This window comes from Petaurus breviceps, unplaced genomic scaffold (genome assembly GCF_028583685.1).
Source record: "Petaurus breviceps papuanus isolate PSGF00001 unplaced genomic scaffold, PetGlider_PUasm1.0 182, whole genome shotgun sequence".
Taxonomy (NCBI): Eukaryota; Metazoa; Chordata; class Mammalia; order Diprotodontia; family Petauridae; genus Petaurus; species Petaurus breviceps.
Window position 1 is genome coordinate 6,704,403 of NW_027185786.1, and position 22,758 is coordinate 6,727,160.

A 22,758-nucleotide genomic window follows, 5' to 3' on the forward strand; every position below is an offset into this window, starting at 1 on the left:
AAAACCTGCCAAACATGACAGCTCAACCACTGTAAATCACATTTTAAAGATAGTGGAAACAGGAAAAGCATTCTAGGACTAGTGAAGGGCAAATACTGAAATGTTCAAAAATGAGAAGAAAACAGAATTGAGAAACAAGTCTATGAGCATGATTTTGATTGATTCCTAATGAAATGGTGTAACATTATTAAAGTCATCACTAGTGACCATCCAGATCAGGAAGCAATACATAATTGTTTCATCAAGAACAAGCCATGGTGGCTGGGGCGGCCAGGTGGCTCAGCGAGTAAGAGCACCGGCTCCAGTGTCGGGATGACCTGGGGATCGAATCCGGCTCTGATACTCAGCACCACACCCAGGAATAACTGGCCATGTAACCTTGAGCAAGTTACTTAACCCCAATTGCTTAAAAAAAAAAAAAAAAAGAACAAGCCATGGCAGACTACCCTACTTAACCTTTCTTGTCAAAGTATCAAACCTTGGAGCTCAAGGTAACACTAAGGGTATAGATTTCAATAAAGCATTTAGTCAAGTAAATCTCAAGGCTATGCTTGTGGCTAGATGACAGTACTATTAAAGGATTCAAAACTGATTGTATAGTCAGACTCAAAGATAATTCATTAACAATTCAATACAAACTTGGCAGGAGGTCTACAGTCAGGCTCGCCAGTAAACTGTGACTGGTCTTGTGTTAAACATTTTTAGCAAGGACTTAAAGACAAAAGATAGCATAATCATCAAACTAACAGAAAAAGCGGGGGACAGGAGGTGGTGGTGTTCAACTGTTTCAGTCCTATCCAAATCTTCATGACCCCATTTGCGGTTTTCTTGGCAAAGATACTGGACTGGTTTGCCATTTCCTTCTCCTGCTCATCTTACTGAGGTAAATAGGGTAAAGTGACTTGCCCAGGGTCATATGACTAGTGAGTCCAGATTTGAACTCAGGAAGAGGAATCTTCTCAACTCCAGGCCTGGCACTCTATCAACCTTGATACCTAGCTGTCCAAAATGGGGGCAGACAGAGGTAGAGGTGTGTTAACAGTATATAACAAAGTCAAGATACAATAACAAGCCTCATGTGCTACAGCATTGAGCTGAATCTAATGATTTGAAATTCAATTGAGAGACATGTAAAGTGCTATATAGGAAATTGACTTCATATGTAAAGGACAGTAGAGGCTTGCCTAGAACCTCAAGCCTCCCATACCACCTCTCCCCTTACCCTCCCTACAGAATCTCAGACTCAGAATCTCAACTCTATTGTGAAAACAGAAACCAAAATAAAAGAAACAAGCCATTCATAGAAAATTCCTTCTCCTCTGATCTGTATCTCAACACCTCTTGCCACCACCTCCTAGCCTCTCCTCCCATAATCTAGTATCTGATGAAGAGGTAGCCCTTCTCAACAAGGCCAGAACCTTTATTTGTACTACTGATCTCATTCCCACCAACCTCTTCTAGCAGATTACCCCTCACAATTATCTTTTCTCATCTTCAATCTCTACTTGCTGTTTCTTCCCCTACTACCTACAAACACATTCGGATATTCCCCATATCTCTCCTCCCTTTCACAGCTGAACTTCTAGAAATATTTTCTACATTCAAAACACCCTCTATCTTATCCTCTCATTCACTTCTCAACCTCTTCCAATCTAGTTTCTGATTTCACTCATCTAACACTACTATCTCTAAAGTGACCAGTGATATACTAATTGCTAAATCTGATGATCTTTTCTCAGACCTCATCCTTGGCACCTCCCTGACATAAAATTGTTCACTACCCTCTCTTCTCTAGGTTTCTGTCACACTGGTCTTGATTCTCCTGTTGTCTATTCTTTCTCAATTTCCTTTTTGACCGTCTGAATGGTGAGGAGAAGTGGTTAAATGTCAAAGGCTGCAAAAAGGTCAATAAGGATGAGTACTTAAGAGGCCATGACATATACTTTTTAAGAGACCATTGGTAACCTTGGAGAGAATAATTTCAGTGTAGTGTGATGAGATAAAAAAAAAACTGAATTTAAGGGTTTGGGAAGTATTCGGTAAGAAAAGTAGAGCCAGGGAGAACAGACCACACTTTCTAAGAGGGCTGACAGTAAAATGAAGAAGCGACATAGGGCAATAACTTGACATGATCAAGTAAAGGTATTTAAAATATAAAAGAGAATTGGGAATGTTTGTAAGCAATAAGAAAGGAGCCAGTAGAAAGGGACAGGAAGCCATGTGTGCAGTAGATAGAGTGCCAGGCCTGGAGTCAGAAAGATGAGCCTCCCTGAGTTCAAATCCGGTCTCAGAAACTAGCTGTGTGACCCTAGGCAAGTCACTAACCCTGTTTACCTCTGTTTCTTCATCTGTAAAATGACCTGGAGAAGGAAATGGCAAACCACTCCAGTATCTTTGCCAAGAAGACCCCAATGGGGTCACAAAGAATGGGACACAACTGAAAAACTGACAACAACAAAGAAAGGGAAAAACTGAAGTTGAGAAAAGATGAGGGCATAATCACTGAGGTAAGCTCCTAGAGGCTGGGAGCAAGGGTACAAACAGAAGGACTGGCCTTGACAAATCAAAGGACATCTTCCTCAGAGTCTGGTAAAAAGGAGGGGAGGATGAGTAGATAAATATAGGGATCTTCTCAAAAGAAAAACAGTGGACTAGGTCTGAAGAAAATGATGTATGCTGCCAGACATGGGTCCTGTTCTGGTTTGTTCTGCTTAAGTATTTATTACAATAGAAGGTTAATAGAGGGAAGGGGCTATTGAGAAGTAACAGTGAAGTATAAAAAAAGCATTAACAACAACAATTTTTTTTTTAAATTAAAAAAAGGGAGGTGGGCAGCTAGGTGGTACAGTAAATTAGAGCATCTGCCTTGGAGTCAGGAGTACCTGAGTTCAAATCCAGGTTCAGACACTTGACATACTTACTAGCTATGTGATCTTGGGCAAGTCACTTAACCCCAACCATCTTGCCTTCCCCCCCTCCAAAAAAAAAAAGCATCAACAAAATATATCTTTTTAAAGACATAAGGGATGGGAGGTTTGGAGCAGGAAAGACAAGGCTCATAATGACATGATCTTTGATTTTCTTAGCAGATGAGGTCATTTCCTGAGAGAAAAGGGGTTGAGAAGAGAAATAAGGGGCTTACAGAAAGAGGACACCTTTGAAATACTGTTGACTTACTTTAGATACAAAGGATAAAGGAATCCTTACTATCTCGGTATCTGTTATAACAGTTCAGCACAAATTCTTGGAGAAAAGGTTCTTCTTCTATCTCCAGGGCATGCAACTATACTTTGTACATAGGCATTTAATAAAACCAAGTTCCCACAGTTGAATATTTAACATATACGTTTTTAAGGGAACTCATTTGGTTATGATATATGTAGGGAGCTTCAGATCCTTCTCTACCTTGCTTATAATTCAGAGGATTTCAAAGAATCTTTCATTTCCTATCCCTCCACAAAGGAGTTAACATCAATAAAGTCCTGATCACTGCTAGAAAATACAGCAGGAAAGCAACTATACCAGAACTAATTTCAGAAAAAAGCTTCTCAATAATTAAAGCTGTCCAAAAACGAAGTGAGATGCCTTTGGAGGTAACGGAGGTCTTCAAAGGCTGTATAACCCCTTGTCAGGGGTAGAACTGGGAACAAGCATTTATTAAGCACCTCCTCACTATGTGCTGGACATTGTGCTAAGGACTTTACAGATGTTTTCTCATTTACAGTAGAGATTCCTTTTAAATATGGATTAAATGGCCACTGAGGTCTTTTCAAACTCTCAAATTCTGTGATTTTGCGATTTCCCCAGAATATTTCTCAAAAAGTTTTTTAAATAGTGCTCAGAGCTCAGGGAATTTGTCTAGATAAGTCATGAAAAGTCCAAGTCAGCGTGGTTTTAATTTCATATTTTTCTTCTTTTCTGAGGGTTTTTTATTGTCAATAGTTTACATTTATTAAAGAAGCAGAATTCCTCTAATCCAACCCATATTTGAACAAGAATCCTGTCTAAACATATCTGGCAAGTGTCATCCAGATTTTGCTTTAAGAACTCCAGAAAAGGAATAACAAACACTCTACCATATCAAGGGTAGTCCACTCATTCTGAGCTCTCTCTAATGGTTAAGAAATGTTTCCTAAGGGGCGGCTAGGTGGCACAGCATCAGCCCCGGACTCAGGAGGACCCGAGTTCGGTTCTGGCCTCAGACACTTAACACCCACACAGCCATGTAACCTTGGGCAAGTTACTTAACCCCAATTGCCCTCCAAAAAAAAAACAAAAAACAAACAAAAAAGAAATGTTTCCTAATATCAAGCCTAAATCTGACTGTAACATCCACTCATTACTCTTGGTTCTGAACTCTGGGACCAAAAAGAACTAGTCTAGTCATCTGCTTAAGACAACCTTCCAAATACTTGAACACAACTGTGTCATTCTCCCCTTAAGTCCTCTCTTCTCCCTGTTAAATATCTTCAATATCTTCAACTCATCTTTATACAGCACAAACTCAAGGCCCTTCACCGTGCTACCTGCCCTCCTCTGAACACTTCATGGCTTATCAATAGAATTCCCAACTGAACATAATACTTCAGATGTACTCTGATCAGAACATAGTACTTACAGGACAACCCACATCCCTGGATGTGAAGATGACCTTAATTATCCTTCTCCATACAGGTTAAGATTAGATCAGCTTTATTGACTGCCATATCCTACTGATAACTCATATTAAACTTGTGGTCCACTAAAACTATCAGATCCTTTTTAGATTAACTGTGTCTTCATACAACATGCCACTAACCAGCTCTTCTTCCTCTTACCCTTACTAATCTCTTACTTACAGATCACATATGTAGTCCACTTTAACATTCCTTAGAGACTAAGCAGTTACTACTTCAGAATAGTTCCTTTCCAGTACTAAGGGATCCTTCTTCCCTTTCTGCTCTGCATGACGTTCCACCCTATCCACCCACCCCTATAACCAAGGACTTGACACATGTCTGGATTTCCTTCTTCTTCATACAAAAAATGTTGATGAGAAAAAGAAGTAGATCATCACGTACAGGATAAAAGATGGGAAGACATGTTGTACTATTACCCACAAAATACTAAAAGTGTTAGAAGGTGGCTTCTACCACTTGGGATAAATCCTCTGTGAATTTATGTAAAGAAATGGGGGGAATCAAAAATCATTTTATAGAGCTAGAAAAATAACGAAATTCTTCTGGAAAAACAAAAGGTCCAGAATATAAAGAGAATCAAAGAGAAATGCTAGGGAAGGTAGCCTAGCCATACCAGATCTTAAATTGTATTATAAAGCAGCAATCATCAAAACTACTTGGTACTAGCTAAGAAATAGTGGTGGATCAATGTAATAGGTTAGGTACACAAGACAGAGTAGTCAACGTCTATAGTAATCTACTGTTTGATAAACCCGAAATCCCAGCTTCTGGGATAAGAACTCATTATTTGACAAAAACTGCTGGGAAAACTGAAAAATAGTATTGCAGAAACTGGGCATAGACCAATATCTTATACTGCACACCAAAATAAAGTAAAAATGGGCACATGATTTATATAAGGGCTGATACTATAAGCAAACTGGGAGAGCAAGGAATAGTTTACCTATCAGACTTATGGAGAGCAGAAGAATTTATGACCAAATAAGAGGCAGAGAACATTATGAAATACAAAATGGATAATTTTGATTATGTTAAATTGAAAAGTTTTTGTACAAACAAAGCCAATGCAACCAAGATTAGGAGGGAAGCAGAAAACTGGAAAAGAAATTTTACAACCAGTATCTCTGGTAAAGGCCTCATTTCTAAAATATATAAAGAACTAGGTCAAATTTATAAGAATACAAGTCATTCCCCAATTGATAAATAGTCAAAGGATGTGAACAGGCAGTTTTCAGAGGCAAAAATTAAAGCTGTCTATAGTCATATGAAAAAATGCTCTAAATCACTATTGATTAGAGAAATGCAAATCAAAACAATTCTTAGGTACCACATCTCACTAGTCAGATTGGCTAACATGACAAACAGGAAAATGATAAATGGTGGAGAAGATGTGGGGAAATTGGAACACTAACACATTGTTAGTGGAGTTGTCAACTGATCCAACCATTTTGGAGAGCGATTTGGAACTGTGCCAAAAAGGTTATAAAACTATGCATATCTTTTGACCCAGCAATACCACTTCCTGGGCTACATCCCAAAAATATCATAAAAATGGGAAAAGGACCCACATGTACAAAAATATTTATAGCAGCTCTTTTTGTGGTGGCAAAGAATTAGAAATTGAGGAGATGCCCATCAGCTGGGGAATGGCTGAACAAGTTGTGGTATATGAATGCAATGGAATGCTGTTGTGCTATAAGAAATGATGAGCAGGTGGACATTAAAAAAACCTGGAAAGACTTAGATGAACCAATGCTGAGTGAGGGGAGCAAAATCAAGAAAATAATGAACAGTTACAGCCATACACTGTGCAATGACCAACTTTGATAGACCTGGTGATTCTCAGCAATGCAAAGTTCTAAGACAACTCCAAAAGGCTCATGATGAAAAATGTTATACATGTACATCCAGTGAAAGAATTATGGAGTCTGAATGAAGATTGAAGCATACTATTTGCTCTTTTTCTTTTTTGTTTGTTTCTTATTTCTTGTGGCTCATTCCATTGGTTATAATTTTTCTTTACAACATGACTAATTAGTGAAAATATGTTTAATATGAATGCATATGTAGAGCCTATATCAGATTGCACACCATCTTAGGGAGGGGAGTAGGAAGGAGGGGAAAATTTAAAACTCAAAAGCATGTGGAACCGAATGTTGTAAACTAAAAATAAATAAACTAAAAAAAACTTTTTAAATGGGGGAAAAAGACATAAGATATGACATAATATGACATAAGTATGGATTACCACCTGGATTGATGGTACCGACCATAATGAGATCACAGATATATTGGAAAAGTAAAGTAATACCAAAATTATAAACTCTTTGAAAGCAGGAAGTATCTTCTATTAAGTCAATGTAACCCAGTCCCACCTGTATTAAGTACTTTGAACACAAGATCTGATGTATCCATCTATGTAATGCTTTATCCCAAAGACAAAAGTTTTCTTTCCGTTACTACACTTTGCACATCAATTCAACCCTATAGAAGTAAAGTGTTAAATTCTAATCTTTTATCTGTTTTTCTCAATTCTCTTAAGAGAATCAGTTTAAACTGACTCATAATCATATGAGAAAGACTGGACGTTAAGTAAGCTAAATTCTTCTGGCAAAAACCTATCAGTGACTCTGCTTCAATAAGACACAAAGAGGTACTGATGATACCTGAAGCTTCCTTCCTCTCTGAATTTGCAGCTTCAAGTGCTGGCTTATTGCCTGAAATGTCCTAAGCATCTTGGGTTGCCAAATCGATTGTTTTGGGGAGGTTTTTGGCTTTTAACGTCATCATGCTCCTTAATATTGCTAGACTAGGAGGACTATTCTTCAACAAAACCACACCAGTTTGTCCCTACAGTCTCATACGTGAGCTGCTATCCGAACAGTTCATCTAAGGGAGAATAAGGCTGTAACCAAACTTTACAAAACAGAAGTATACAAGGACAATATTTACGATTTAAAAGATACTTCTGGATACTTGATACTTAAGCCAAGAATTTAGTTGGAGGAACTGATGAACACCGAACACTCACTCATCTACTGCCATACAGCAACCTGGCAACCTACAATGCTGACCTCAGAATCAAGAAAAATTGTTCAAATCCCACCTCAGCCATAGAGTCTGTTACCCTGGGCAAGGAATTTTAAGCTTTTGATGCTCCAAGCACCTCAATAAGACTTAAGTTGCAAAGATGAAAGCACCTGCAGTGCTATAGACAGGAATTCCTCACTAGGAGCCTCCTACACCAGTGACATCACGGATTTCAAAAAAAAAAGCTAAAAATAAAGATACTACACAGCACCTAGCACACACTAGCACATTCTGAAGGCAAACTATTCTAATTTTCCATCATTCAAAATTTAAAATCAGGAAGGACTAGCCACATGGGGGTACACATAAGAATATCATCTTAGTAATCCTTCACCTTAAGCATTTTCTATAGACTCAGAATTGTAAAATGTAAACATGACTGTGTAAAGCAGCTGAAAACCTACTTTCTAAGCACCTACTTTCTCTTCAGCAGAGGTTCTCCATCTTTTAAAAAAGGATTAGTAAAAGCAGAGCTACTCATTTCCCTATCTACCTGAAAAAAAGTGCTATAATATGGGGAAAAACAATTGATAAATGTTTAAGTTAAATCTACCAAATAATTAATTGTGTATATATACTTAAGGCCTAAATTTAGTATTTTTTAAATATGTGGTTACAACCCCCAACGAAAGTATATGCAAAATGTTCTCCCTGATAAAGCTTCAAGATCACTCAAAGAGTATATATTCTACTGGTTCTCACAAATGACAAACTCTGTTAGGACAGTACTCTCACTTGGTATAAAATACAATCATTCATCTGCTTAAGGGAACTTTCTCCCTTAAGTTTCTCCCTTAATGTTCCTAAGGGAACATCTCCCACTGGCTGCCTATTTATTTGCAAGGGCTATTCAACCTATGGACTGTAATCAGTAAAGACTGAGGCTGAATTACTCTAAAAGACCTCACCCTCTCCTGGCACCAGCAGAGTACTATAATTAAGTCCAGCTACATGGTTTTTGAAATAAATCCCCAGATAAAGTGTTGGTGCACTAAAGTGACAAGTTGTCTTCCAAGGGAGGTACTGGTTCCAGAGCTCCAAAGCACTTAAGTCAAAACAGGCCAGTTTGTTTACCTGATAGGACATAGGGCAATGCCTATCTTTTAGGCCTGCCATTCTCTGATAAGGACAGCCCTGCTGAACTTTCTTTTTCTTCACTTCAGTATTTAACTAAAATGTACATCTGTGCTACCTTATATTTCTGAATAAAAATTCAGAAACCTTTAGGTAACTTTGTAACTTTCTGTTGTCACTATATGGCAAAACTCCAAAAGTTTATGGAGCAGGTAGAAGCAAAGTAAGTGTTGGAAGGTGGCAAAAATAACTTTATAACTGTATCCTTTTTCACAGCTTAAACAGTTTCCCTTTATCTCCTTTTTTCCTCCAGGGTTCTCTTTCTAACAGTTAACAAGGAAAGACAGAGTCTTCCTGGTCTCCCGCTCCTTTCTCAATCCTAAGGACAGCTATTTTTTAAAAAATCATACTGCAAGCATCTTTTTCTCCGCAACAAGCTGTTACGAAATGCTGCCAATTCCTTCTCTAACCATTCTAGAACAGACCCCATGCCATTCTACTTCACTTACAGCAAGTTTCCCTAATTTATTCACACATCGCAAGGGGGGATGGGGGGCAATCCTCCCGGTACTACCGGAACCCTCCAGGAGGAGCTCCCTCTGGACTCCGTCCCGAGCATCCCCTTCCCTTCCCGTTCGGTGTTCGATCCGATCCTGGTCATCGCGGCAGGGCCCCACACCACCACGCTCCACCCTCACCTGCATCTATTTTCGTTTCCTCCTAATCCCCCCAAGCCCCGCCGCCTGTTGCATAACTGCGCCCCCTTTGTGTTCCCCCCCCCCCCAAACCCCGCCCCCCCCCCGCCCACCCGCACCCGGCTCGTGCGGCTGGCCAAGGGAAGGCATCGTTTCCCCTTCTCGGATTCGGTTCTCGCAGCTGGAGATTTCACGCTTGGGGTCACTTCACAGCGGCGCCCCGCACACAGTGGCGCTTCCAAAATGCCGGCTGCCTGGGCAGCACCCCCCACCCCACCCCGGGGCTGGACGTTTTCAGGGTCCCGCCAGGAAGCGTCCACCCCCACCCCGGGGCTAGGGATGCCGAGGCGGGCCCGGGGAGCCGGCCGCCCGCCAGGCCCGGGATGCGCGTCCCCCTCCTCACCTTCAGCACTCGGATGCCCCCGGGCCGGCGGCTCGAGACGGGAGCCTCGGGAGGCTCCGGGGGCTCAAGGGGGCCCGTGGGCCCCGGCTCCACCTCCCCCATCCGCAGCGGCGGCGACAGCAGCGAAGACAGGAGAGAAACGACCGGCGGCGCGACCGACGAACGGCGCGAGACGCAGCGCGCGAGACCAGGCGGCGGCCCCGCCCCCGCGGCTCCCTGCGCAGAGCCCCGCCCCTCCCCGCCGGCCCGGCCCGGCCCGGCCGGAGCGCGGAACGGCCGGGCTCCGGCGATCTGTCTGGGCGCGTGGAGGCTGGGCGATTCCGCGGGCCCGGCCTCCGCACGGCTGCGATTGGCTGAGCGCCGTTCTGGTGACTGGGGTGGGGAGGGAGAGGAGCTTATGCTAATAGCGCTCTGTGACCCCGGAGCCGAAGGCGGCACGTGGGCAGGTGGCGGCGGCCCCCCACCCCCCCCACCCCGGTGTCCCGGCCCGCGCCCAGGCGCTTCTCCAAGCTGTTAACCCGGCCCCGGAGCGTGCCAGCCTGAGCGCCGCCGCAGCAGCATCATACCAGTGGTGTGCTGCTCCCCGTAGTGGGGGGGCTGGCCAACTGTAGGCTGCTTTTTGTCACTTCTCATTGGGGTCATTCCGTTTGAGGCAAATGAGCCCTAGCTTCAGAACTTTCAGGTTGAATATTTCGGTGCTTCATTCATTGAAAGCACCAGAGCTCTCCCCTACTACCTGCGTTCCACTTCCCCCTCCCCGTTAATTCCGCCTATATTTATCTCTCCAAAAGCCTTCCTGCTAAGACCTTGTCCTCACACAGGTGCCAATGACTCATCCTTCAAAAGCAGCTTGTAAGGAATTTGGCTGCAAGAACCATTAATCTCGGGAGATTTGTATAATTAGTCAACAGAACTATCACCGATTTTCTCTGGGTACAGGTTGTCTGACTCAAGACCACCTATAATCTGAAGGGCTGAGCATAGACCTTTAAAAAAGTTATTGGTTATCCTTTGTTTTACTGTCAGCTACAAAGTATCACTCCTATCCCTCCCAAAGGGCCATTCCTTATAACAAAGGATGGGGGGTAGAGGGGAGGAGGGAGAGACTGATTCAGCAAAACTAACCAAGACATCCAAAAAGGGACATTACAACTCCTTCTGTTTCAGGCTACCTGTTCTTTTCACTTGTGAAAAAAACAATCCTAAATATTCTGGCGGAGAGTACACAGGACTGGAAACTGGCTTATCCACCATGGTCCCTGGCACAAATCACTTTTAAAAATGCAAATTTACCTTTACAACTGGTCTATTTATTTAATCATATTTCCATAGTACCCACCTCATAGAGGCATGCAGGTGACAGCTAGATAGATCGCTGGGTCTAGAGACAGGACTAACCAAGTTCAAAGGCGGCCACAATCACTAGCTGTGTGACCCTGGGCAGGTCATTTCTGTCCTTATGTAAGAGCTCTTTCCCTTCCCTTATTCCTTGCTATTGGGGGAAGGATCAAATGTATGAGAAGTGCCATACTTAGGAAATACCAGCTTTTATCATTTTCATTTGATGCCCTCTCAACACACCTTAATAAACCAATCTCATTTCAAGCAGATACAAAGGTTCTGAGTGTAGACTGTGGCCCTATCTATATGAAAACTGTTCTCAATGAAGCAGTGCCAATTCAAGAGGATTTCCGGTATGTCTGTTTTTTTTGTTTCTGGTCTTTTCAACAAGAATTCTCAGCAAAAAAAGGAATAAATTCTGGTAAGAATGAGGTTTTACGACAATTCTGAACACGAGTACTATTTATCACATAGGCTTTCTTGAAATGAAAATTCATTGTTACATATTTTGAATCTTCTCATGTTCTACTATGCACATGACATGCTTTTATTTCTTTCTAACTTTGTATTTAAGTTTCAATGTTTAAGGTTGTGATAAAAAAAAAAAAAGTTAGGCTTACCAGAGATTGTACAGAAAGACAACTCAAATTCCAGCCCTTTGGAACTTTCCAGTCAAAAGGGCCCCCATCCTCCCTGTCTCCCAAGCTACCCATCTACACCTTCCTTCACTCCTCTTCCCACACATACATACCCTCAGTTGACAAACCTCATCCACGACTTTTATAATTCCTTCTTATTCAGCTACCACTTCTCACCAGAACTACAACAGCCTCCTCCTAAGGTCTTCTTGTCCCAAGAATCCCCCCTCAATCTCCCACTTACCTTCCAAAGTGATTTTTCCATAGCACAGGCCTGATGCCACTCCACTGACTCTCTCTTACCTAGACTCAGTGTGTCTTTTTAGCCACCTTATATATTAACCTTCCCTGCCCACATTCCTCAATCTGGCTTAACTGGGTGCTTTGACATCCTTCATGCCATTCCCTCCCTTCTCCCAGCCTCTGCTCTGGCTGTTCCCCTACCTGGAAAGCATGCCCTGTGCACCTTGGATCCCTTCGTTTCAGAATTAAGTCTTTACTGATCCTGGCTGGAGTGACCTTCCTCCCAAAACACCTTCTCTTCTTTTGTGTGGTAGCAATGATGAAAATCAGCACTTATATAACACTTTTAGAATGGCAAGGCACTTCTTCTCATCACCTCATTGCACTTAACACTTGCAAAAGGCAGATTGAAAAGAGCTAGGAGGACTTGATTACAAGTTCTGTCTTTTAACACATACTGGTAGTGTGACCCTAGACTTGTCACCACCTCTCACACTGACAGAAGCTTTATTGGTCCTCTGTATTACTGACATCACAGGTCCACTCCTTCCCCCTATACTTTTATGTGAGATATAAGGCCATTTTTGTCCTTTTACCACCCCACCTTCTCCTGCCTAACAGCACCCAGCATATAGTAGACGCCTGCTGATTTCCTATTGAGGATTTTCAGGACAAGAATGAGAATTCAAAGTGAAAAGAAGATATAAATGGGATGCAATCAGCACTGGTAGAGGGAGGACATACTCCATGGATGCAAGGACCTTTTTTCATCTCTGTATCCTCAACCCAAGCAGAGAACCTTGTATATACACAGTAAGTATATTTACTGAAGTTCTAACTTTCAAAAGTCTGGAAATCTCTAAGTACATAAAGGATTTCCCTTTACTTCTTGGGTCAAAGGATATCACTCTGGGACCATGGGGAGAGACAATGTAATTAACAGAAAACCAAGCGTCAGTAGAAAGCTTGGGTTGCACATTTTCCAATATTAAAAAAAAATTTGTTTCAGCCATTTCACTAGACACAAGCCATGATGCACATTCTTCAGAGGCTCTTGGGTTGTGGATCAAATGCCTTAAGATGTCATTGTTAACCAATGTGGACTTAATATCAAACCTCTACTAATATCCTACTCTGATTCTTCATTGTGATACTGGTAAATAGATAAGTTGTGGTGAGTCTTGCCCAACTGAAAAGGTTTCAGGAATAACCCAGTAATAAACTATATTTATTAAGGACTAGCCTAGTTAAGTTCAGAGAGTTATCATCAGGGTTAACTGCAGAGCAGTGAATTATTTGACCACATTAAGTTGTAAACATTCTGCATCAGTGAAGGTAGTACCCAAACCAAAATAATAGATTCTAGAGGTAACAGTACTTTTCATTCTCCTTCCCCCTAAAAGATATGAGCCAGTAAATATAATTAGTATCTCATAATTTGCCCTGAAAGGTCATATTCAGGCCAAGGCTTATTTCTGGAGATAGCCAGCAGCTAAGACTATCTCTAAGAGCAAATATCATGAGTAAACATGGAAAAATTTTGTTTTCTCCCCTAGTTGGGGGAAAGTAAACACTACATTTAGATCAAGGCAAGAGGCTTGTCCTGTCTCTTCCTCCACTTCTACCTTGAGTTTACGCTACAGGACGGCCAAGGAGAACCAGGGAAAACACTGAAGAGCGTGATATATTTAGCAGCTGTTGAGTGCAAATGTGCCTGGACCACCTCTGGCCACAGAAGTTCAGGACAGCTTTTATAGCTAATGGTTAAGCGTCCTGTGTGCTTTCATGCCTGAAAGTACCAGCGGGACATTTCTTCTGTGGCTTAGACATCTCTAAGCCACAGAACACTAACCTGCTTTGAAGTTGAATACAGAAATTTATTTTAAGGTAAAGAAAATATTTCTCCACTAATATAGGAATGAATTAATAGGCAATAAACAGTGACATGCTTATTAAATATTATTCAACAGCATTATCTATTTAACACAATAAATTATATTTTATATTAAGTTATATGACAATCAATGATATATGTAGCACAAACATATTAATAACTAAATAATTTTTGTCCCCAGAGTTGAGTATAATGTGCTACATGTATTACTTCACAGATATGTAATATTAATTTTGCTATAGGCACTTCTGCATCATTTCATAACACCACAGAAATGGACATATCTTCCATTTCTAAGTTTCAATAAAAATAAGCAACAATATTTAAGACTAGGGTAGATTTTAACAGTTTTCAGGAAAGATGACTTGAAGAAATGTTGCTTACTGAAACTGTGCCAAAGGGCACTTTCAAATTAAACAGATGATTTACCAAAGGCAATACTACAGAATAATATTTTAAAGACTTTTTTCTTAATACAGGGATCATCTCTGGAAGCAACAGAGCAATAACTACCTGAAGCTGCTAAATTCACTAGCTACTCTCAGATGCAAGGAACAGAGTTTATTCAAAATAGACCATATAACAAATCTCACTTTGACTGGTCAAGCCTTCCCCTTGTAAATTTCACAAACAAGTCTAATAACCAAAATGCCATGGCCATCCATTCCTCATAACCATGAAGACTTCTATTATACATAAAAGTTTGCTGATGTGTATTCATGAGGACACAACCTATAAAAACAATGAACAAAAAATAAATACAGAATTAAACATTTATAGAGAGGAATTTATGCCATGTTGAAGATGTTTTCATTTGCTGCTTACCTTGTATTACTCAGGCTCAATGATGCTTCCTAGTATAATTGTTCAGGTCACTATCACTATCTCTGGTGAGGTTTCTTAAGATTTTGAAAATGAACAGAGGTTGTTAGTGAGTACAGTTGGAAGACTCAGTTTAAGAACCCATTCTAGTCTTCTGATGCCCTTGGTAAGAAGCAGCAAAGCAGTTTTAAATCGAGTATTGACTTTTTATTATTAGTCACCGTTCATAATTTGTTTCAACCGAAAGACAATACACACAGCAGAATTCTAATGCATCCCATGTAAATGTTTACAACCATTATACTCCTCTCTCTCCTCTAAGACTTATCATTTAAAATTTTTTTTACATCTCAAAAATACGTCTGCAATAATTAGAACTTCATCAGGCACCCCACTTGGAAAGAGCCTTTAATATTTTTTACAGTAAGGGAGATGGGATGGGGTTTGATGTGAAATGTAACTCACAACATCATGAAAGAAAAGGGACTTCACAGGAACAAAGTGAAAGTTCACAAAGAAAGAGTTAAGTGGCTCCTTCTCTTGAAGCCCAAGAACAAAAAACAAAGCACAGAACACACAAAGCTTAACAGCAGGTTTGTTTTTTAACTTTTTTTCCTTTTTTTAAAAAACCTCCTCACTGCTTCATTTTGCAGCAAGAGCCAGCCCTGTGGCAAGGAATGCACTGCCTATGCAAGCTGCCACAGCATTTTCTTCTGTGGTTAAATGTTGAAGGCCTTGTGCAGTTAGCTGAGACCAGTCACTGCTATTGCTTCAAAAAGAATTGGTTCACATTCAGTCTACTAGGTCCTGTCTCCTCTCTTCCCTCCTTTCCCTAACCAGGGCTGGCTACAAGAGGTTCAACCTTCAGGCCTTGGCAGTTCCCTTCTACAACCCCCAAATTTGCAACCAAGCCCACATGAGCTTGTGTGCATGCACACACACTCATACACACGCACGCACACACACACACATACACACATACACACACTTCTTAAATATCTATTTGCTGTTCTCCTGCTGTCTGTTGGTTCAGGACATTAAAATCAAAATACATTCAAATAGAAAAAACATTAGCCGTTCAACCTCTTCCTTTCCCCTGTGTGTTCTCTTGGCTCTAATTATTTTCCAATACACAGTAGAAGGCAAATTTAATCTCCAAGTCAATATCCCCTAATTTATAATTCCTTTCAGAAGGGCATAAAAATGGGAAGCATGTCATAAAACAGATGCAAATCAGTACTCAGTCTTAATGGCTAAATTCAAAATTCTTTCACACATTAATGGAATAAGCAAGGGGTAGAAAACCATAACTCATCTGAGCAAAAGGGAAGTGTTCCAAATGTTACAATGAGGAATGTTTATTTAAATGAGGAAGATCTCATAATTAACTGATGATCTCAAAAGACTATGCCCTAAGGATGGCATCAAACATTCCACTACACTGTTCTAGCCATTTTGAGGAGACAATGGTGGAGCCCCATGGTAGAAGTCTTGTCAGAGAGCCATTCACAGTTTTAGAAGCTTACTTAGATGAATCCTCCCTTAGGACTGCTTCTGGGGAAAATGCAAGCTACTCTGGAGGAGAGAATGAGGTAAAAGTGCATGTGAAATTGTCCCAGGAATTGTGTGCGCAGGCACAGCTCCCAACCCCAGATTTTATTAAAACAAATTTGAGAGTGTCTGGCTCCCTACAATGGTCCTTGTAGCTAAAACAGCCCCCTATTGGCTCTTCCTGAAATGGTACTCCTAAGGAAAGGAATCACTAAAATGCTGAAATGTTCAAGTGTTCACAGCAATTATGTCCATTCTTCTTTTACCTGCAAGTCATTCAAAATGAGAGGAGAGCTAGTCCAGGTCCCAGAAACTAAGGCACACTGAAGCTTTCCATTATCCTAACATTAGAAAGAATCTTCACAACCATCAGTACCCTACACAATTACTTGCCTGCTAATCCTTCAGGAAGGAGCTCTACCACTGATTAGATGAGTTTGGGAAACATTCCTATGGCTTCTTCTGTCTCCAAATGTATTCATGTCCAAATCAATACCCTTTGTGTTAAGGCCAAGGTACCTTTTTCCTTATAGTCACATATATGGAAGATCACACATGCTATTTCCTCTTGGAATTATGATCCACCAGGATGCTTTGTCGATATGGTTCCTTCTTTCTAGGGTCACTACCAGCTATGTCCTATCCAGATAATATCTCCCATAAATTTCTTCAGTACCTTATCTCAGTTCAATTTTAAACACATGAACTGGTCACCTATCAGCAAGAGAGCAAACAGCTACTATCACACAGGAATGGTCAAATTCCAATCAAGAAAGCCACAAGCTATTTATGTTCATTCTAGCTCATGTTTCACAGCATCCAACGGTATTGTGGGGGAGAAAAAAAACGCTTTGATAACTACCTTTCAAATGCAAAAGCAGACCAGTTTCCTCAAATTTTCATGAGTTCACAATTTACTAAAGACTATGTGCAAAGGTAACATCTGGATGCTGACTCTGTCAATCCTATACCAGTGGAATAAAAGTTCCAGCTGATTTTACTCTCATGTGTCATTCATATTAGCCTGACTCCAGTATGTCAGACAGATTAACGATATCCTAGCAACTGATACAGAGCTAGGTTTGATAGGGTACTAAAAAAATCTTTCAGCCCCAGATTGGTGGAATGAAGAAATGGGTTTTAACCAGTTTTAGGACAGCAGAAAAATTAGTTATCTGTACTGTACTCAATACAGTAGTGCTTATAAAGGATGAAAACATCAAGGTGGGCACCACTTTCCCATCTTCTAGGGCCTGAAATACACAGTACTCACATATCTGAATGTACACAGTACACCCAATGTGTACTACAGAAGTCACCTTCACCTCATTACTCTTAACTCAATTCTAAGGTGCAGAGTTTAGTGATACATTGATCCTTTCTGAAAGGCACTCAGCATACCCCGCTCAAAAGAGCTGCAGACCTTAGGTCTTTGGCCCACATGTTCACGAAAAGGTTTTCTCCATAGAGAGAACAATAAACTACTTGTTTAACTCAGGACAAATTAATCCTATACTACAGTCTCTATGTGACTTTCACTGACACAGGGGGCGAGGAAGCTACAAGGCTTCATTCCAACACCATTAAGTACAATATAGGAAAGATTTCTTTAACTGCATGGTCTTTATTTCAGTGCCAGTGTTACAGATACAACACAAATGTTCCAGTTAGAAGAAGGAATTCAAACGGAATGCCAAGGTCCAAGCCAGGCTCAGGAAATAAAAGGGAGGTTTGGAGTAATGGGGGAAAAGACTCTCCAGTATGTTCTAGGATGAGTCTAGTATTCACTCTTCATGTGGGCAAAGGGGCTATGTGTCCATTAGTCTGATCCTTACAACTGTTGCCACCTCTTTTCTTACCAATCTATCATGTTTACGCAGCCAAGTCACTGGCTGGGAAGGAAGGTTAAAATTTGGGGGGGAGGGTAGAAGTATGACAGCTGCTTGGTGTATCTTTATAGGTTGTCTACTCTGTACTTCGGGGGAAGAGATTTTTAAAACTGTTTAAGTATATATGACTACAGCCAAGGAGTGGTGAACGAGGGGAACTGGAAGAGCCTTGGAAAATTCCATCCCAAGTAGAGCACCATGACCTGCACACCCAATCTCAACAGAAATCTTCACTGCGTCTGTCCAGTGTTTGCAATGACCTTCAAGGCCTGACCTGCTCCTGGTTATCATACAGCTAACGAACATACATGTGTGTGTGTCTGTGTGTATACAGCAATGCACAGAAAAGGCTACTAGGAGCCTAATGCCTCTTTCAAACATTGGGGGAACCAAAAGAAAAAGGCAGGGCTCCCTCATGTCCTTTTGATAGATTTCCATCCTGAATGCCAGATGTAAAAAGTGCCTGAAGATGGTAACCCAGCGAGTGAGGAATAAAGATCCTCGCTTCACCCACCCCACAGAGAAACAACAGCAGAAAGAAGGGGCAACCATTTGCTTCAGAGACAGAGCGAGTGTTTTCTTGCCATGTATTCCAGTCTTCTCCTCCAGACAAGCTGCATATTTCCTTAGGGGCCCGGGGAATATTCTTTCTGGCTGTGAATGTGGGAGGGCTGGGGGGGAGAAAGGGAGAAAAAAAGGGAAGAAGAGGAAGAGTGCACAGTAGCCTCCTGAAGCAGCCGGCCTCAACTGAGGAGGCGAGGAGATTAGTCTTTTACAAGATATGCTTTGAGGTCAGCAGTAACTTTAGGAAGTTCCTCCTCAGTAGCTCTCCTCAGCTCCTCATGCCCATGGTGCAGTTTGGGAGGGGAAGGTGGGAAGGGGGGCTTGCCAGGGATCACAACCTCCTTCCCAGAGTTCCTTTGATTGGGTAGGGCGATAGGAAGAATGGTGCCAAAGCCTCACTGCCAGGACTGAGGGGGAAAGTTGTTCACTTCGGCTAGATCCTGCATTGCAGAGCCCTTGTGATTATACGTGAGCTTGATCCTCATTCGGAGCTGTTGCTGCAAAGGTGCAGGGATGGGGGGAGCACAGGAGAGGACAAAAAACAAAATAAAACAATCAGGATCTTTCATTAAACATAAAAGATACATGACAGTAACATGGCAGTATTTTATCCAAAGTTATATGTACAATTTCAGACTTTGCTCTCTTGTTTAGAAAAAAGGGTACTGATGAAAAATGCTATTATTTTGTACTGATCCAATTTGTACAAGCCAATCAATGGTCTCCAGAGCACTGCCAGAAAATTTCTTTGGTTTCCATTTCAACACAGCTTCAACAAGATAAGTTTTCCACACATCAGAGAAACTAAGAAAATAAGCCTATATTCTTCTTTCCAAACCAACAAAGAAATGAGGGGTGGCTTAAATAAGGCTGAAAGTCTAAAATGAATTTACCATATAGGTCTCATTTTACTTAGAACATATAATTAGAATTTAAGTTCATTATGAGATAGGAATTCTAAAGGGAACAGTTTTTGAAAAATCATAGGATCATACATTTAGAGCTCAACAGGATCTCTGGCACTAATGAGTCTAACCCCCTTCATTCTACAAATGAGAAAACAGACCCAGAGAGTTCCAATGCCTTGGCCCGGGTCACCAAGGCAGCCAGTGTCTGCAGCAAGCTTCAAACATAGGTCTTTCTAACCAAGTCCAGCCCTCTATCTACAGAGCCCAACTTCTATATAGAAACTACCTCTTTCATCTCTCTTTGTTAAAGTTTAGAGTTTTGAATACTGAGTTCTCAAATGGTAATTTGTGTTGCAGGAAAATTTTATAAGTGTGTGTGCTGAAGGCAGATGAGGAACTGTAGGAGAAAAGATCCAAAAATGGAGAAAGCAATGGCATTACTAAATACAGGGGGAAGCTAACTACTAACACTGCCCACATAAACAATAGGCATTTGATAAATGTCTAACAAGTAAAACTGGTGGATATTGCAAGCCTGATGAATTTTTCTAAATATACATTTTATAAAATTCGGTAAAGTATATGTTAACATCAGCCAATTATTTTTAGCAGCCCTCTTCCCTGTTTAAGAAGGCAAGCTTTTCAATAATTATAATTTGATTAATGTTTCACAAAGTGTTTCACAAAAATGCTGCTAGGAGACAAAACAAAAAATGTTTCACTTGTTTCTTCCATCTATACCTAAAAAATCACTGTGGTCCATAAAAATGAGTGATACCAATGACTTCTCAAAATCAGACCATTAACACAAAAGATTCCATTGACTGGGAGATGGCTGAACTATATTGTATGAATGTAATGGAATTTTATTCTGCTATAAAAATGAATAATGAAGAATTCAGAAAATCATGACAAGACTGGTATAAACTAAAGCAGAGTAAATAAAGTAGATGCAGAACACACACACACATACACATACACACACCCCCACACCCAAATCATGTAAAGGAAAAGAATATGAAAAGCAAGCAAGACTGGCTCAGGTAGGTGTCAAAGCAGAATGCTAAACCTGGAGTTAGGAAGATCTGAATTCAAATACTACCCCAGACGCTTATTAATGGTGTGACCCTGGGCAAGTCCTTTAACCTCCATATGCCTCATTTTCTTTTATCTGTAAAATGAAGATAATAATAGCTTCTTCCTTACAGGATTGTTATGAGATATGAAGACTAACTAAGATAATATCTGTAAAACACTTTGCAAACAGCTATTATTTAAACAAATGATAATGACCAACTTTGGTCCTAGAGAACAGAACAAGGAAACTTTAATGCCCCCTCTCATAAGAGATGTGGAGGACTATGGATACAAAATATGGTATGCATTGTCAGATCAGACATAGCTACCATGTCATTTGGCTTTTTTAAACTATTTTTCATCATTAGAAAGGAGGTAATCCATCAAGAAATAACTTATGTAAAAAAATATCAATATATTTTTAAGTTACACCATTAAGATTCCAAAAATATTTTTCAAAGCTGAGCTTCATTTTCTCTAGGATGTAGTTTCTTCATCTGTAAAATCAGAACATTTGATGTGAACTCTAAGGCTCCTTGTAGCTCTAGAATTCTTTGGTTTTAAGATGCTAATTTCCATGAAAAACACTGAAATTAAAGTAGAAATTTAATTTGAGACACATAACTTGAATCTAGTTCAAAAATTCTGCTCTGATGGGCTGCTTACCTTCTGTGGGTTCAGAACTTTAATGACTTGTGTGATGGTCCCGGTGTTAAATGCTGGGACAATGCTGCTGCTAGGAGACAAAAGCTGCAGCTGGAATGTCTGAAAATAGGAATGATACTCTTTAGAAATAGCAAATCATTCTAATATGGAAATATGCTTTGCATGACTGCACATGTATAACATATAAAATTATTTACCATCGGACCATCAAGGGTAGAGGGAAAGAATTTGGAACTCAAACATTTAAAAAATGAATGTTAAAAACTGTTTTTACATATAATTTTTAAAAAAGTAGAATATTAAAAAATAAAAAGAAATAGCAAACCATCTAATATTATACATCATACAAACTTCACAGATGAAAATGATGTGATCAGTCTTATAGAGCCACATACTTAGTAAGACGTTAAAAACCAGTGCAGGAAGACAGTTGATTCACGTTTGCTTGCTCCTGTGTTATGTTATCAAATTCCATCAGTCAACTACCCAGCCATGCTCCTCCCCACTCCCACGAACCATCATAGGGCAATCTGCCTCAAGCTGACAACCAGAATACAGAACCTTCATGCCACTTCTACCATTAATGGTCAGTAACCTCTTCTAGAGTTAGCACACAAAAAGAAATCTTTGGCCATCAATTTTCAAATGGTAGTCAATCACTTGTTTTAGGAAGACTTATGAGAATTCTGCTAAACCAAACATGAAAAATTTATGTTATACAGACCTTGGCTAAATGAATGCCAGACAGAACATAACACAATTAATAACAGTAACAATGAATATTTCTGTAGTACCTATGATGTGCCAGGTACCATGTTAAGTGCTTTTCAAATAGTACTGCATTTGATCTTCACAACAACCATGCCTAACAAGTGCTATTATGATCCTATTTTATAGATAGAAGGGAAGTGACTTGTCTATGTCAGGTCTTTCATGACTCCAAGTCCAGAGCTCTATCCACTATAAAAAGCTTCCCAAAACACTAAGCCAATATTTTGGCCTCTGAAATAAGAAAATATAATGTGATAAAATTTGATGGACAGAGAGATGGATAGACAGATAGGCTGAAATTAGATTATGAGTATAAAAGAGCTACTATATAAAATAATATCTCTAATTCGTCTCCCTAAAGGAAATATTATATTGCAGGGTAAGCCTGCAAACTGACACCCTAGGACCTCTCTGGCAGGTACACAATGGTCATGTGTTAAACACTGGCCTGAT

The 22,758-nt window shown here is 40.4% G+C and overlaps 2 protein-coding genes across 4 annotated transcripts in view; both read right to left on the bottom strand.

Annotated features, from left to right (window-relative positions):
- PHLPP2 (PH domain and leucine rich repeat protein phosphatase 2) overlaps nt 1-10,124 on the bottom strand; it is a 112,244-nt gene extending 102,120 nt beyond the window's left edge. Inside the window, exon 1 of the mRNA XM_069087702.1 lies at nt 9,942-10,124. Within this exon, the coding sequence (XP_068943803.1) occupies nt 9,942-10,043 (102 nt within the window). The 5' untranslated portion in view covers nt 10,044-10,124. The remainder of the gene's footprint in view (nt 1-9,941) is intronic.
- A 4,940-nt stretch (nt 10,125-15,064) lies between these two features.
- AP1G1 (adaptor related protein complex 1 subunit gamma 1) overlaps nt 15,065-22,758 on the bottom strand; it is a 71,871-nt gene continuing 64,177 nt past the window's right edge. For all 3 annotated transcript variants that reach the window (XM_069087705.1, XM_069087706.1, XM_069087707.1), the window contains exons 22-23: nt 21,535-21,633; nt 15,065-19,380 (exon numbers count right to left, since the gene is read on the bottom strand). In XM_069087705.1, coding sequence (XP_068943806.1) covers nt 19,279-19,380; nt 21,535-21,633 — 201 coding nt within the window. In that variant the 3' untranslated portion in view covers nt 15,065-19,278. The remainder of the gene's footprint in view (nt 19,381-21,534; nt 21,634-22,758) is intronic.